This window comes from Colletotrichum fructicola (genome assembly GCF_000319635.2).
Source record: "Colletotrichum fructicola Nara gc5 chromosome Unknown KSG_Nara_v1_contig06, whole genome shotgun sequence".
Taxonomy (NCBI): domain Eukaryota; kingdom Fungi; phylum Ascomycota; class Sordariomycetes; order Glomerellales; family Glomerellaceae; genus Colletotrichum; species Colletotrichum fructicola.
This window is the reverse complement of record NW_027094056.1, coordinates 1,088,418-1,102,701: the sequence shown is the minus strand read 5'-3', so window position 1 is coordinate 1,102,701 and position 14,284 is coordinate 1,088,418. Positions and strand designations below refer to the sequence as shown.

Sequence of the window (14,284 nt, the reverse complement as noted above, 5' to 3'; positions counted from 1 at the left end):
GGCTCGCAAGCAAATACGCAATGCCCGCTCGGATGTGGAGGCATGGAATTCATAGTTTCCTTGAGCTTCTGCGGCACCGTCTCCCCGCATCGTTAGAGCATATGTTGACCTTCATCTACCTGGCATATTCTATGATGGCACTGCTCTATGAGACCGTGCCCACGTTTGAAGACACTTGGATTGAATGTTTGGGAGATCTTGGGAGATATCGGTAAGCAAGCAACATTCAACAGAAGGTCTTCACGTGACAAGGCTGAGAGACACGGGTTCTGACTTCGCATACAGTATGGCAATTGAGGATGATGATTTGAAGGACCGCGAGGTTTGGACTTCTGTTAGTAGGCACTGGTATTCAAAGGCAAGCGACAAGGCACCTACCACTGGTCGGTTGTATCATCATCTGGCAATCCTTGCGCGACCAAACGCTCTTCAACAGCTCTTCTATTACGCCAAGAGCTTGTGTGTTCCGATTCCCTTCCTTTCAGCCCGCGAGAGCATCATGACTCTGTTTGAGCCTCATCTGAACGGATCGCCAACACGGCTCCAAGAGATTGATGCCGCCTTCGTTCGAGCCCACGGCATCCTCTTCTCCGGCCGCAATCAAGAACAATTCGCACCCTCCGTTGATGAGTTCATTGGTAGTCTCGATAACCACATTGGGCGTACCACGCGACGATGGATGGAGGGCGCTTACTATATCGGCATCGCCCTAGGATGCTCCCTTTTGGAGTATGGCAGCGAATCTAACGTCATTATGCGTACGATCAAGTCAGGAGCACGCACCGACGAACCAGATACGGCAATGCAGGGCATTGAAGCCGCCGCCCCATCCCAGAAGTTTCTTGATGCCCTAGACTTCGCCTGCCGCACGCACGATGTCGTCTTTCGGCGGTTCGGTGACCCCAGCGTCACCCCGTATCTTCACGTCACCCTCTCCTTCCTTCACCATCTTTCAAAATTCCCCGTCGCCATGGCTCATATCGAGTCCAAGATTCCTTGGAAGCTCATCTCACTCATGCTCAACACTCTGGTCGGCACTTGCTCACGTTTTGACAAGATTGAGGGTGAGACCTTTCCCCGAAACGAGAAGGAAAGCCCACGCCCGCTACCCGACGATTTCGCCCAGCGTGGTCTTCTCTGGGTGGAGAAGTACTACCCGGCTGACTGGTTTACCGCCGCGAAGATCGATGACGAAGAGAAGTATTTTGAAGTAGCGTCTATGATGGAAGAGAGGCAGGACCGTTGTCTCTGGCTTGGAGTTCGTTTGGCCTCGACAGGCGCGTGGCTTACCTACGATAAGAACCTGAGACAGTTCAGCGTCGCATCACGATATGCCGTTGAGATTGCCAACTTGCCGACGGTTTCGGAAACAGATAGTGGTACACCGACACAACCCAATACATTGGGAAGCCGAGATGACGGCGATGTGGACATTCCGGATGCCCCTATTGAGTAGGGCATCCCGGATGTGAAGCATGGAGCTAGGCTGCATGCTTTATATCACATTGCACTGCCGAGTGTGACCATGGTTCTCACCCGTGTAACAACAATGCACAGCATTGGCGTCTATAGTCTTCTGCTACCGACTCTCTTGGGTGCATCCAGCCCAGGCTTTATATGTCAAGTCTGGATTGGGTGGTTGGGCCGATTTCAGGCTACACAATCATGAAGAGAGTTTGGGCAGAAGCCACCTGTGCTGCACTCAGTACCTTGCCAGACAAGGTTATAGACGCCGCTGTGAACTTCACCAACAGCACATAGGTTGTTCCAGTAAATATTAGTGATGGTGCATTTGCAAGGCGCATAACAGCATTGGGAATAGGGTACACCGTACACAGAGCCTTGCCTCTCACCAGGCGGGTTCAAACTAACTCACGGCGTTAGGGGCATGCATTTTTGGATTGCAGCGTTGTCGCTTGGTTTATCAACCAGTCCCATTTGATACCATAATAGACGAATCAAATTTCTATGTTCATAAGAGTGTGCCAACCGCTTTCGTGCTTTTGCCTATGGAGGTCCCGCAGGCGGCAAGCGGCCTTATGTTTCACTGGGTTGCCGAGAACCACGAGTCCCGAGTAGAACTGAGCTGATTGAGACTACTTTATGCTATCCATGTCATGATAACGACAGTATATGTCAATAAAATGTACTGAGTCATTGTCAATTAAGAAATATGTACGGTGTTTAAGAAGGGTCCAACCAGAAGCGTCGAACCCAGTGCCTGTTTGTAAATGGAGCCCAGGAGCTTAAATAGTTGACTGACGGAAGATTGTGTAGATGTCTGTGTAGATATCCAAGAAAACGAATTAAAGCTTCACAGCTCAGTTAAACATCGTACAGTTCATCCTCTTTCAGAAGTCTGTTTCGTCGCGTGCCCGCCCGCCCATGCGCCAATGGTCTAGCAGAACAACATGCAGTCCTTCTTGATCAACTCAAGAAGCATATTACTCAGTACCGACAAGTCGAGGATTGACAACTCATGATGATGAATTCGAGCCATATCGTCACGCTCTGTACCATCAGTTGAGCCTATGACTTAACGTCAGAGTCTTGGGCAAAAGGTCACAGAAGGTCAAGAAATCACTTAAACTCCCATGGCGGCGCCGCGGCGGGCTCAACTTAGGGGGTTTAAAACTATTAAGAGCCTTTCATTTTGTAACTGTGTAGATAGAGAAGAACATGAATTCATATTGAACAACTCCTACGTCGTTGCAAACCCTGTAAGCCCTGAGGTTCTTACAGGATAAACAAAGCCTTCCGAGACACGCCTTGGCTGCTAACGATGATGTTGAAACAACTGGATGTGGAGCATCAGACAAAACAAGATGATGATGATTTGCAACACAGTAAAAGAGTATAACAGAGCAGTAAGAAAATCCAGCGAGCGTCGAAGCTTCTAGATCTCACAAAGGTGACCTCCATCAATGACAAAGTGGTAAGCTTTAATTTGGTTCTCATCTCAAGTTTGATCGCAAGTACTAGGTAGGTTTCAAATATTTCTTCTATTATTTCAAATCACAATTCTCTCTTGAATTGAGGCTTATAGAGTTTGATCCAAAAATAAGCCAGTCATTGACCGAATCTACCGGGGTGTCATTCACGTAGGAATATTGATTTCAAACCATCGTTCGTTCCGATGGCGTCCCGAACAATGTACGCAAGCTTCAGCCACGGTCAACGTCTTTGCAGTCGCCATCCTGCCGGAACTCATAAGAAAACTCAATTCCCTCAAGGCAACCGGGCTATGTCATATCGGATTCGTAATCTTCGTGGATTCAAGGGGCGTGAATCGTAACCCTCGGCTGTGCAGCGCCGCAGTCCAGCCATCACCTTCTGCTCCACTCTCCGAGAAACCCGAGAACCTGCAAAGGTGCCACTAGGCAGGAGCAACGAACAACTTTCGGCCGGCTCAAAGTAAAAATTTTCCATGCAGTTCGCGGTTTCAAGCCCCATCTCTCTCACGTGGAAGCCAATTGAGCTTGCTTGGTGGTCGTCGATAAGTGTGTCCCGATGGCGGAACCCGGACACCGACAGTTAAGTCGGCCCGTTGAAGAATGGCACCCCGAGCCCGGGACCACATGGGATTTCGACTAGCGTATTGATAATCCTTACAACCCACGAGGGGGAGGCATATACTAAAGCATGGAACCGATGAAACCTGGGTCTCTATCGCCTTGTCGCGGAATTAACTTTCGGTGAGGCAGCACGGTTGGTTGCCTAGGTAGTTGCCTTCTTTTGGCTCTGAGTGGGCCAGCCTCCTGTGTTCTTTTGTTAGCGAGCTAGAGTCTTCGCGGGGACTGAACGCCCGGTTCTTTTGCCGGGCAAAGGAATGATGACGGAAGAGCATCGAGGCCCTTTTCGTCTGAGCCACAAAGACCATTGAGAAGTCAGCCGTTTATGTTTATGTATTTTGGTGTTTTAGGGGCGTCGTTTGGGGGCGATGAGTTCGCTGGTTTGAGCGTTCAGGTACGGCTGGCGAGGGCTTTCAGCTCCCTACCTTAGCGCATGCGGCGCAATTAGGGAGCGTGGGGTAGGCAGCCGCAGCGCTTAAAATTAGTATGGTTGCCTTCCATGCCCAATCTCTTAGAGGATTTTTCAGACGCTGGTTGCGATGGCATGCGCTTGTACCTTTGTTTTGGATGCCCTGTTGTGCAGGCAGCCAGCATCTTGGGTCATGATCGAAACCCCACGCGCTCTGTCAATGTTTCCGAAATTGTCCATAGTTCACTTCGGTATAATTCTCGTGGTTGACGCCTATAACTCATATCGGTTACTACTAGCTTGAGTTGCCTGTATTTCTGCCTGTTCCACAAGTAACATCCGCAGGCATTTGATTCAATAACAATCTGAGCACTCTGTTAGTGCTTGCTCATACTCTCACATCAGCTACGACGCCCGAGAACGAAGCCGCCCCTCTTTGGTTTTCCATTTCATCTCACATCATCGCTATCAAAGTCCCCCGCACCAGATCCATTCCCGGTCTGCGGGCCATCCTTCTTTCTTCCAAGGCAACCAATGATGCAAGATCGACCGAGAACGACATGTCTATGCGTTCGGTGAAGGAAGCACGCCATCTTCTGGCCTTATGACTGGAGGACATGGAGCTGCTATCTAAAATGTGCATTACGTTTTTCTCCTGATCTTCGGCCGCGGAGTATATGTTTTACTTCCGGAACGGACTACGGTACAGGACTGCTCATCAAGCCGAGAGATTCAAGAGCCAGCGCCATGCAGCGCCCGCAGCTGCAGCACCCGGTCGCTAAATACAGTGAGGATGCAGGTCAGTGGCGCGAGCATCAGAAGCACGCAAGGCTCCGATCCAACCTACCTGCTCTTCTTACCTCGATTGTCACACTGAGACAACAACGCCATCATATATAATAACAGCAGAACCATTCCTTGGGAGTTTGTCATACACAACAAGTTTTAATCCCGAAAAGCGGTCTCATTCCCCGGTCTCTACAAGCAGGAATATGAATGCCTTGGCAGCCGCTCACATCCAATGCGAGGACGTCTATCTTCTCAGGCTGCTGCACGTTGATGCATCCTGTTCGGACCCAATTGGAACAGTTTGCATATCCCGCGGATCCCTGGCACACCACGATCTCATTGGGTAACGCTCCGCCAACTTCGAACCCGGGAGCGGGGGTGGCTCTGAGGCTGCAGAGCTGCCGCATAGCTGCATGACATTCAGGCAGCAGCCTGTTGGTCCAGTGGAACCTTCTGACAGCCTACCTAGCCATGGCTGGTGCTAGGCGATCTCGGCTTACAACGTCCATGATTGTCTTCCATCGAATTGTGGTCAAACTTTCTCGTTCAAGGTTGGTGGGCAATATTTTCAGGCAGCCCGCCATATCAATCTTTGAGTGGCTGTTTCCTCACCGAGATCGTTATAAGATCATCTGGTGTGCCGAATAGGGCTTGGAAGCTGTGAACTTGTGGTTTCTAGAAAAAGGCATGATACGACGACAAGGTGGCGCAGCAGCGCTCTCATATCAAAAACCCCTCAGCAGCAACTATGGATCACCAGCCTGACGTGGCCTCACATGCAGGAAATCACTTGAGCTACTCGTCATGGGCCTAAGCCCGAAAATTGAGACTGTGCATTAGCTAGTCTTGTTAGAATGGTTGCGTTGGAATAATGGAAGTCCACCAGAAAATGCACAGGATTGCGAGCCGTGAGCGTAATGAAGCAGATACACATAAGGGTGACATTTTAGTGCAAATAAGACAAGCCCTTCTTGTGGATAGTGAAAGCCATTCTCGCAGGCAGACTCAAAACACCCGTAGGAGATTAAGGCAACGGGAGGCAGGCTATCAGGCGACCCGATATTGTCAGGTGAGGTCGGGTGATGTGATGGGATGGGAACCTGCATGGCTTATCACCATAACATTGGTGCTTGAGATGAGGGGAAACCACACCGGTAGTCTTCAAGCGGAAGCCACATGCAATCCAAGAGCCTGATGAGCGGTGTGGTAAATGTTCAACGCAGCCGAAACGAATAGGTCTGAGTTGACAAAAGGGTGTTGCAAGCAGAAATTTACTGGATTTTGTAATTGTAATTGTATATGTGTCGGCAGAAGAGGTGCAAGAAAGTGGCTGTTGTTGAAGTGCTGCGTTGCATCTGTACCACGTGTGCCAATGAATGCAAGGCGGCGAAACTCGTGGATAAGTCCGTCTTATTGCAGTTCAGCCTCAAGACTACTTGCAGAGCTTTAAGAGCAGCAGAATGATTACGGGCATATTGCATCTGGAATAAGAGCTAAAGAGTTGATGGTGTAGTGCATCAGGCTCGCTACGATCTGGTTTCTTGATCGGCAGCATGATGCCCGACTGTTGTACCCAGAAAGAGCCGACTTCCTTGGAATCCAATCATTCAAGAGCTTGGCCGCAACTGAGATCGAATCAGGTTATGATTGAAGCTGACGTGCATCTTCGTCAACCACCTCTTCAGGTTTCGTACCGAGGGCCAAAGCCTCGAGCTTTAGTGGTGGAGGTGGCCCGTCATTCGTGGCAGAGTCGCCCAGTTCAGGGTCGTTTCGGACATCCACTGTTTAGAAGCCGGGTTCTGAAAACCCCAACCCAAAGTTGCCATCACCATAGAGTGTTGAAACTGAAGTTCGGACATTGCTTGGAGGGGTATTGTTATTCAGATCGTAACTCTGGCTAACATGTTTCATTGATCTGATTTGACTGAAATATCATGTAAAGTATCAATTTTTGAATGAAGTTATATCTCTCGGCCATCCAGTGTTCAGTCTAAGAAGTCATGGTGAATTTGGGTATCCATCATAGGGTGAAGACGGACTCGGTACCGGTAGACTCTGAAAGTCAGTTCGCAACGTCGAGTCTATGGAGCCAGTCGTGTCAACACAATTGGGAGAGCTACTTGTCATGTTCAACTGAACAGATGTCATGTAATTGTGATTCATGCTTCCACGGAACACCACAACGATTCTTGTTGAGGTAGTATCCCTGATTGTTGCCTAACCATGATATTGAGAAGAATTGAACGATGTGGTCATAATGTCACCTCTATGAGCCTTTGATTCTGTATGAGGTTGATTTAGACTTTATGGATAGGCATGTCAATTCAAGCCATATAAGCCACCACATTAGCATAAATGGACGAACAGATTTTCCGTCCATCTTGATCTATCATGGCGACTTGAGAGGTACATAAAGGGAATCAATGAGTTCACATGCCCGGAGGGTCTTTGGCTGCAAGTTCTCAGAGCTTTGATACCCAGAGAACCCGAGGCGTCAACTTTGAAGGATGTGTCAAAGTTTGGGGATATTGATGGTCAGAACTCGGATGCTGGGAGAAACTCTCATGGACCTCTTGTGCCTGGGAATTTGGCCTCGAAACAGCTGGAAAGAAAAGGAAAGAAAGAAGACATCGTTGAGTGACCTCCGGGTATCTAGGTGGGCCCAGAGACTTGAACCCAGATGCCGGGGCTTATGCTCGAAGACCCTTTGGAGCTTTCTACCTTCATGGTTTGTTACGGGATTTCACGTAGGTGGAAGTGACACCTATATTAAATTTTCGAGTTCTCAGAAAATGAGTCTTGATTGAGTTGACAAGAAACTCGTATGGATCCAACGTATTATTTTCTCATTACCGCGCCACAAATCGTGTCCCATCATCCCCCCCGTGCCATCAGGGTATTGTCTGCTGCCATCTCCGATCTCCGGCCGAAGGCGTTCAGCGTGGATGAGCTCACAGGCCCGGCATCTAGCTCCGATAAGCGGTGACCAGACGGCAGCTCGGCGCGTCCCCAGAATCTCTCCGTATGTGCCCCGTCAAGCTCGTTGATGCCTGCCTTCTCCGCCCGAAACCCATCCGCTTGTCCCGTCTCGGCAACCGCAGATGCTTGCATATTGTTTCTGCGTTTGCGTCGTCTGTACCACATGAAGAAGCCTATGGATGCTAGCAAAAGGATGCCGAGAGCGACGCCGACGCCTACCCCGATGCTCGTCGCCAGGGGAATGCCAGTAGATGTAGTTTTTGAGGTAGTGGTGGGCAAGTTCGATGTCGTTGAATTTGGCTCAGAAGTTGTGGATTGGGCGGAACTGTACGTTGTGGTGGGTTCGGGTGTCGTCGTCGTTGTCGTGGTGGCTTCCGTTGGCGTAGAAGTTGTCGCATCCACACGTGTCGTTTCTGCAGAAGTCGTCTGCGCAGTGGAAAGATCGGAATCAGTACCGAGCGTGAAGACAATTGTAGATCGACTCAACCGAACGACTGCGGTCTTTACAACTGTCGCGGTGACGAATGTGGTGGTGTCGTCGTCTGTCGTGGACGCGGAGAGAAAAGGGGTAACCGAGAGGGCCATGGTTGCGACGCGACCGCGGAAGACCGATTTACGACAGATTAGAAGACCAAATGATTAGATCAGAAGTCTCAGAGAAGTTCAGAATGACGCGTCAAGAATTTCATTGTGAAAAAAAAAATGGTATCAATGGAAGCGTGTTGTCGTGAAAGAACGCCTCACCCAGCGGGAATGCATCGTGAATCGCGAATGCGACGCTATCAGCGAAAACAAACGACAAAAAAACTAGAAATTAGATGTCGTGGATAGGAATTGAGTTGCGGATCCTTCTAATCTTATTTTGATTCATGATTGGCCCAAAACCGTTGTCTCAGCTGTTGCTTGTTGGTTCTGCGTTGGCTTCCAACATGCGAGAAGCAAACACAACCCTTGCTCCAACAGCTGGGGCAGCAGCCACGTCACATACCGTGGACCTCTAAAAGTCTGATGATGATGATCAATCCGGGTCACAAGAGCAGCAAGAGACATGTAGTAGCTCATCGAAGTCTGCTTCTCATGGTTTGAAACCTCATTACAGGAAGTAAGTACGTTATACTATGGATGAAGAGAACCAACTTAGAAGGCCTGACACTACTGCAGAACCCCCACACTGCGATCAACGAATAATAGCCCAGGTAGGTGATCTTTACTGATTCAGGAATCCACATGAAGTCTAGAACGGATCCTTCCTTGCCCATTTACTCCTTTAGGACGTGGTATCCCATGAAGTGCTAGTCGGCTAGGGACCTTTTCCCAATCAGAAAAGATCGACGGAATTCTCTAGTAAGTAACCGTTATTGTGTATAGGCGAAGTAGGGGAAAACTGAAGATATCGGCTGATGAGAAGTGCCGTAGTCCGCCATGGTTGATGGGATAGTCCTATATTGCATTGGATGAAGACTGTGTTGTGGGCGAACGCCTGCAAAGACCTGAAAATCAATGGCAAAATTCGCCTTGAGTAGACGTTGAATGCCATTCATAATATGTACTTTGTTCGAGGTAGCCAAGAAGACTTGCATGCACACCGTGTTGCTGTGTTGCTGTGTCATGGGCTCAGCGGGTATAAATATTCCTTGCCCTCCTAACCCCTCATCGGCTCTCTTTTGTCTTTACTCATTGAGTCTTGCTTTCATCACTCGAGTCTGACTCCTCAATACCTAACACCAAAAGAAATCGAAAAACATTCATTGTTCTGACCCGATAATGTCGCAAACTTCGGGACGAGGCAAGTACCTCGGCTTTTGTCCACTGTCAAGCCTTTCCTCGCCCCTGGAGACCTTCCTCTATGTATCATAGCGAAGGGAAACATAAGATCACACATGCTTCCAAGGACTGATAAGTTCAAGTACTCGTCTGAAAAAGGCCTCCAAGACATTTTCCAGGTCAAGTCAACCTGTGCTTCCAGAACAACCCACACAGCATGTCCGAGAGGTATCACAGACGATGGCCTTCGCAAAAAGGATATTGAACTATTCCCATACTTGGCGCGGAAAGGCTATCCTCAACACATCTGTTATGGAATTATGGACTAGAAATCCTCCGCCAGATTTCAAGCCATACGAACATCCTTCGACCAAGAGTCATTACACTGCAGCCATCGAGATCGACATTTAGCAACCAGGCGTTGAATGCAGTTTCGACTAGTCATTGATTCCTCACGGCATCATAAGATTGGTTTGAAATCACACAAGGAGTACCGAGCCGAACCTCTTCCCGATCCGAAAGTCTTTCGACGGGAGGCAACCGGTTACCGATCTCGATCGTCAAAGGTTACGAAAGAACCTTGAGACTATTGGTGGTCGATACAAGAGGCATGAATTTCATTCGCGAAGCTAACAGCGGCTATTAAAGGCAGCAAGAACCCTCACGCAGGACTCCTCCAACCGCACCTCCGTATCTTGGACGGGTTCATCCAGTGCGGCTGGCCGGAGCCGATGCGTTTGCGAGCATGCGATACCCGGAAGCTTAGCACGGCTAGTCGGTAGATAGCCGATGGCGAAGGTGAATCACCACACACCGATCGGTCACGAGGAGAAGTCTGATGCATCATGGAACGATGGGATGGGGGTTGGGGGACCTGTGTAGACAGGTTGGTTCCATTGCCGACGCGGATTTAAATCCGGGAAAGTGGCAGAAAGTGGCACACCATCTCGGTGTTTGTGCCGGCTATTCATCCATTGACCAATAGAGCAATTTCTTCCGATGTCTTCTCAACCTTCCTTGCTCGTTTGGACGAGTCAGAGATGATTTGGGTGCGCTAGAGCGTGGGCCACCACGTATTTGACGGCAATTCGCGGCGAGTCGGGGCATCGCAGTGTCGGTGTTCGTCCCTCATTTCCAGAGAACCCCGCCATTTTTGTCGTGAGGGGGAGGGGCACTACCCCCCACTTTGTGCCACCAAAGGGTGGTAGTGTGGTGTATTCCCCCACCATGGCAGGGAACACTGGTGAAGCAGCACGCTATTTTAGACGAAATCGCGGCTATCCCGTTCCTCCGTCATCGCTGTCGGTCGGCCAATCTGTAGCCGAGTAGGTAAAACCCCATACAACCCAAGTCTCTTCACCACGCGCGTTTTCTTTTCCAGTTTCACGATCCTTTTGCTTTGACCAGATCCCTAATCCCGCATCCCAAGGTACGAACCCTCCATGTGCCAACACCACAAGTTGAGCCGGGCCAAATACTCACATCATCTCTAGATCCAGCCCCAGATACCACCGCCGCCATGAAGCTTCTCTACCCAACTTCCCTCAAGCTCGACATCGAGTCCCTGGAGGGCTTCTCCGTGAAGCTCGTCCCGTACGACGTCAAGACGGCCATCCCCGAGGAGCACACCGACGCCGAGATCCTCGTGACCTGGACCAACTCCGCCGACAACCTCAAGGACGCCGCTGGCCGCCTCAAAAACCTCAAGTGGATCCAGTCCCTCGCCGCCGGCCCCAACGACGTCCTCAACGCCGGCTTCGACGCCACCAAGATCACCGTCACCACCGGCTCCGGCCTCCACGACCACACCGTCGCCGAGCACGCCCTCGGCCTCCTCCTCAACGCCGCCCGCCGCTTCTACGAGATGCGCGACTACCAGCTCCAGAACAAGTGGCCCGACCACCTCGGCGGGCCCCAGCCCGACCGCCCCGCCGGCGCCTTCACCACCCTGCGCGACGCCCGCGTCCTCATCTGGGGCTTCGGCAACATCGCAAAGTCGCTCACCCCGCACCTCCGCGGCCTCGGCGCCCAGGTCAAGGGCATCGCCCGCGGCCAGGGCGTGCGCGACGGCGTCGAGGTCTACGGCGAGGACAAGCTCGCCGAGCTGCTCCCCGAGACCGACGCCCTCGTCATGATCCTGCCCGGCTCCGACGCCACCAAGAACGCCCTCAACGCCGAGCGCCTCAAGCTGCTGCCCAAGCACGCGTGGGTCGTCAACGTCGGCCGCGGCACCTCCGTCGACGAGGACGCGCTGGTGGATGCGCTCGAGGCCGGCCAGGTCGGCGGCGCCGCGCTGGATGTGTTTGTCACGGAGCCGTTGCCCGAGTCGAGCCGGCTGTGGAAGGCGCCGAACGTTATCGTTTCCCCGCACGCTGCTGGCGGCCGGCCCCAGGGTGCGGAGGCCCTGACGGCGTACAACTTGAGACGGTTCCTGGCCGGCCAGCCGCTGAAGAACGTCATCTGAAACGGGGGTTTTGGAGGGGCGCTTGGATCGGACGGGATTATGTAAAAGGAAAAAAAGCATGATTGGGAGGTAATTAGACGGGTGCTATGGGAGTAAATACAAAGCGTATGAACATGATCAATACAAAGCCCTCTTGTTGTCTTTTGTCGCATCTGATCCTTCCAGAATCTCCCACAGGACTTTGTGTCACGGTGCTTATCTTCCTCTTCTAGCTTCGAATTCTTTCTTAGCAGTCGACGGCTGCAATCTGTCTTGCGTAGAAGGTTTCCATGTTCCATGACCAGCTGGTGATCTCCCGCTCCGTCATCCACTCCGAGATCTTCTTCTCCCAAGCAAGGCGGCAGGCATCTCTTAGCTCAACCGGCGTGAGGTTCTCGAGATTGGTGTGCTTCTGCTGGCACCACTTTTGCAAAAGCTTGTAGCGATCCTGGACTGGGGTGAGGGCGATTTGCTGCTGCAGCCAGTGGCCCACGCGGTAAGCGGCATGGTCCGCCTCTGAGGTCCACGGCATGAGCGCGAGGGCGTGCTCGCATCGCTTCAGCTCTTCATCAGTGAAGACCCTTTGCTCCGCTAGACCAACAACCTGCGAAGCACCTTCACCTTCCTTCTGGACGGGCCTGATCATGAAGTTCTTGAAGGCGTCGGAAACAGGGCAGCTGGTGCCGGTGACGACGATCTTCCTGGCCCAGTTGAGCGCCATGTTGTAGCTCAGAGCCAGGTTCATGCGATTCATCGGGTTATCGAAGGCGTTGGGCGCGAGGCCGAAGACGATGACTGAGACGTAGTGTCCGCTGGGATTGAGGCGACGGATGATTCGGCCGTGAACGGCGGCGGGGAGGTGCTTTCGCAGCTCGTCGGCATCGAGGACTCCATGCGTGCGGAGCTTCTCGGCGAAGGGGATGACTACCTCGAATGGATGGCCAGGCACACAAGGCTCGCCGAGGAAGACATCGTCCCAAATAACCTGGCGGAGTGCGAGGTCCATTCCGCCCCTGAAGTTGCGCGCCATCTCCGGCTCTTCATTCATCAACGGAAGACGCTTCTCGATGCGGGTGAGGGCTGGCAGGCTGTTCTCTCTGATGATTGCGAGTCTGAGTTCGGCGAACAACTGGGAGGCGTCGGTCGAGCCGTCGGGAGCCATGCTGGGCTCTTCGTATATCCATGGAAACTCTCCGACGTCGGTCTGCTGGGTCTGTTTCGGTCCTGTTCGTCGGTCAGGATGTACAAAACAATGGAGATGGGAGGCGATCGTGACGAACCTGTAGCGGAAAGTTTGGCCCAGACCTTCACGTGAACCTCCCACTCGAACCAGGAGGCCGAGACAACCTGGACACCTCTGTTGACGAGCCACTTTGCGGCGCCCTTTTCCTGGGCATCGTAGAAGCTCCGGAGCGTGCGCTTCTCTTGGCGCAGCACGCTGGCGAACTTTTGCTCCATGAACTTTTCGCGCTCTTCAGACGTGGCGGGTGGCTTCTCTGGGGCGTCGGCCATTCCCACATCTTCGGGGGATTGACGGTTGCTAGCCGCCATCTGTGTCAATGGGCAGAGATGACAAGCCTAAGATCGTCGGGGATGAGTGGTAGCAAGTGAAGAGGTCCGAGGTTTGAGGGAAGAGAGTCTTGTAGAAGCTACGAGGGTGAAATCAAGATAAAAGAGAAAAGATCTTTGTTTACTAGAGCGTTCACTGTCATGAATTCAGACGTGGACGTTCTTAGGCCGCAACCATGATCCCGAGTGAGCCATGGCCCCTGCTGACAGACATTACCACAAATCGAGGAACGTCTTCCCCAAGGTGGCTCGGTATTGCCATACCATCAAAGCGTCAAAACCCTCTAGAATCATTATTACGCCAAAAGAACAAGAGGGGCTTTATGAGTTTGGAACCAAGTGCTGTGTATTAAAACCAAGCATGGGTTCTAGGTCATCTGTCTTTGGCTGTCTGATCCACTCTGCCTGGCTTGATGAGTCTTCGATGTTCTTTCAGGATATTTTGAGAATGTACGTGTTGCTAGACTAATGTTACTATGATTTGACTAAGACATAATGTCCCCGGGGATTCTAATGGCAGCAGAAGCAGACATAAAATGCCATCCACAATTTTTGCTAACGTTGATCCTTGCCTTGGATGGGCTCTACTGATAGCTGAGCTGTGCATGAGTTTTGCTATCCGGGCGGATACTTTTGACTAACCGGGCGGGTGTAGATGTGAATATAACGACACTAACGGCGACGACGACGACGATAATAATAGGGACAGAGAGAGGGATAGGAATAGCGATGGAAATAATAGAAGTTAATCGAGATAAA

General features: G+C 51.4%; 4 protein-coding genes across 4 annotated transcripts; 2 read left to right on the top strand and 2 right to left on the bottom strand.

The window, feature by feature from the left end:
• Positions 1-20: 20 nt before the first annotated feature.
• Positions 21-1,456, top strand: SMG6-0 (Telomerase-binding protein EST1A; the record flags this gene model as incomplete). Its single annotated transcript, XM_066152385.1, has 2 exons — positions 21-211; positions 286-1,456. 2 exons carry the CDS (start codon positions 21-23, stop codon positions 1,454-1,456), a joined length of 1,362 nt encoding a protein of 453 aa, XP_066008145.1.
• A 6,188-nt stretch (positions 1,457-7,644) lies between these two features.
• On the bottom strand, positions 7,645-8,334 carry CGGC5_v010593 (uncharacterized protein; the record flags this gene model as incomplete). Its single annotated transcript, XM_032022794.1, has 1 exon — positions 7,645-8,334. The coding sequence occupies one exon, from the start codon at positions 8,332-8,334 to the stop codon at positions 7,645-7,647; it is 690 nt and encodes a 229-aa protein (XP_031880454.1).
• Positions 8,335-10,740: 2,406 nt separating this feature from the next.
• ddh-1 (D-2-hydroxyacid dehydrogenase) lies at positions 10,741-11,977 on the top strand (the record flags this gene model as incomplete). The annotated part of the gene is made up of 3 exons (XM_066152384.1): positions 10,741-10,756; positions 10,895-10,942; positions 11,007-11,977. 3 exons carry the CDS (start codon positions 10,741-10,743, stop codon positions 11,975-11,977), a joined length of 1,035 nt encoding a protein of 344 aa, XP_066008285.1.
• A 226-nt stretch (positions 11,978-12,203) lies between these two features.
• CGGC5_v010591 (uncharacterized protein) lies at positions 12,204-13,507 on the bottom strand (the record flags this gene model as incomplete). The annotated part of the gene is made up of 2 exons (XM_032022796.1): positions 12,204-13,180; positions 13,237-13,507. The coding sequence occupies 2 exons, from the start codon at positions 13,505-13,507 to the stop codon at positions 12,204-12,206; spliced, it is 1,248 nt and encodes a 415-aa protein (XP_031880423.1).
• Positions 13,508-14,284: the final 777 nt, after the last annotated feature.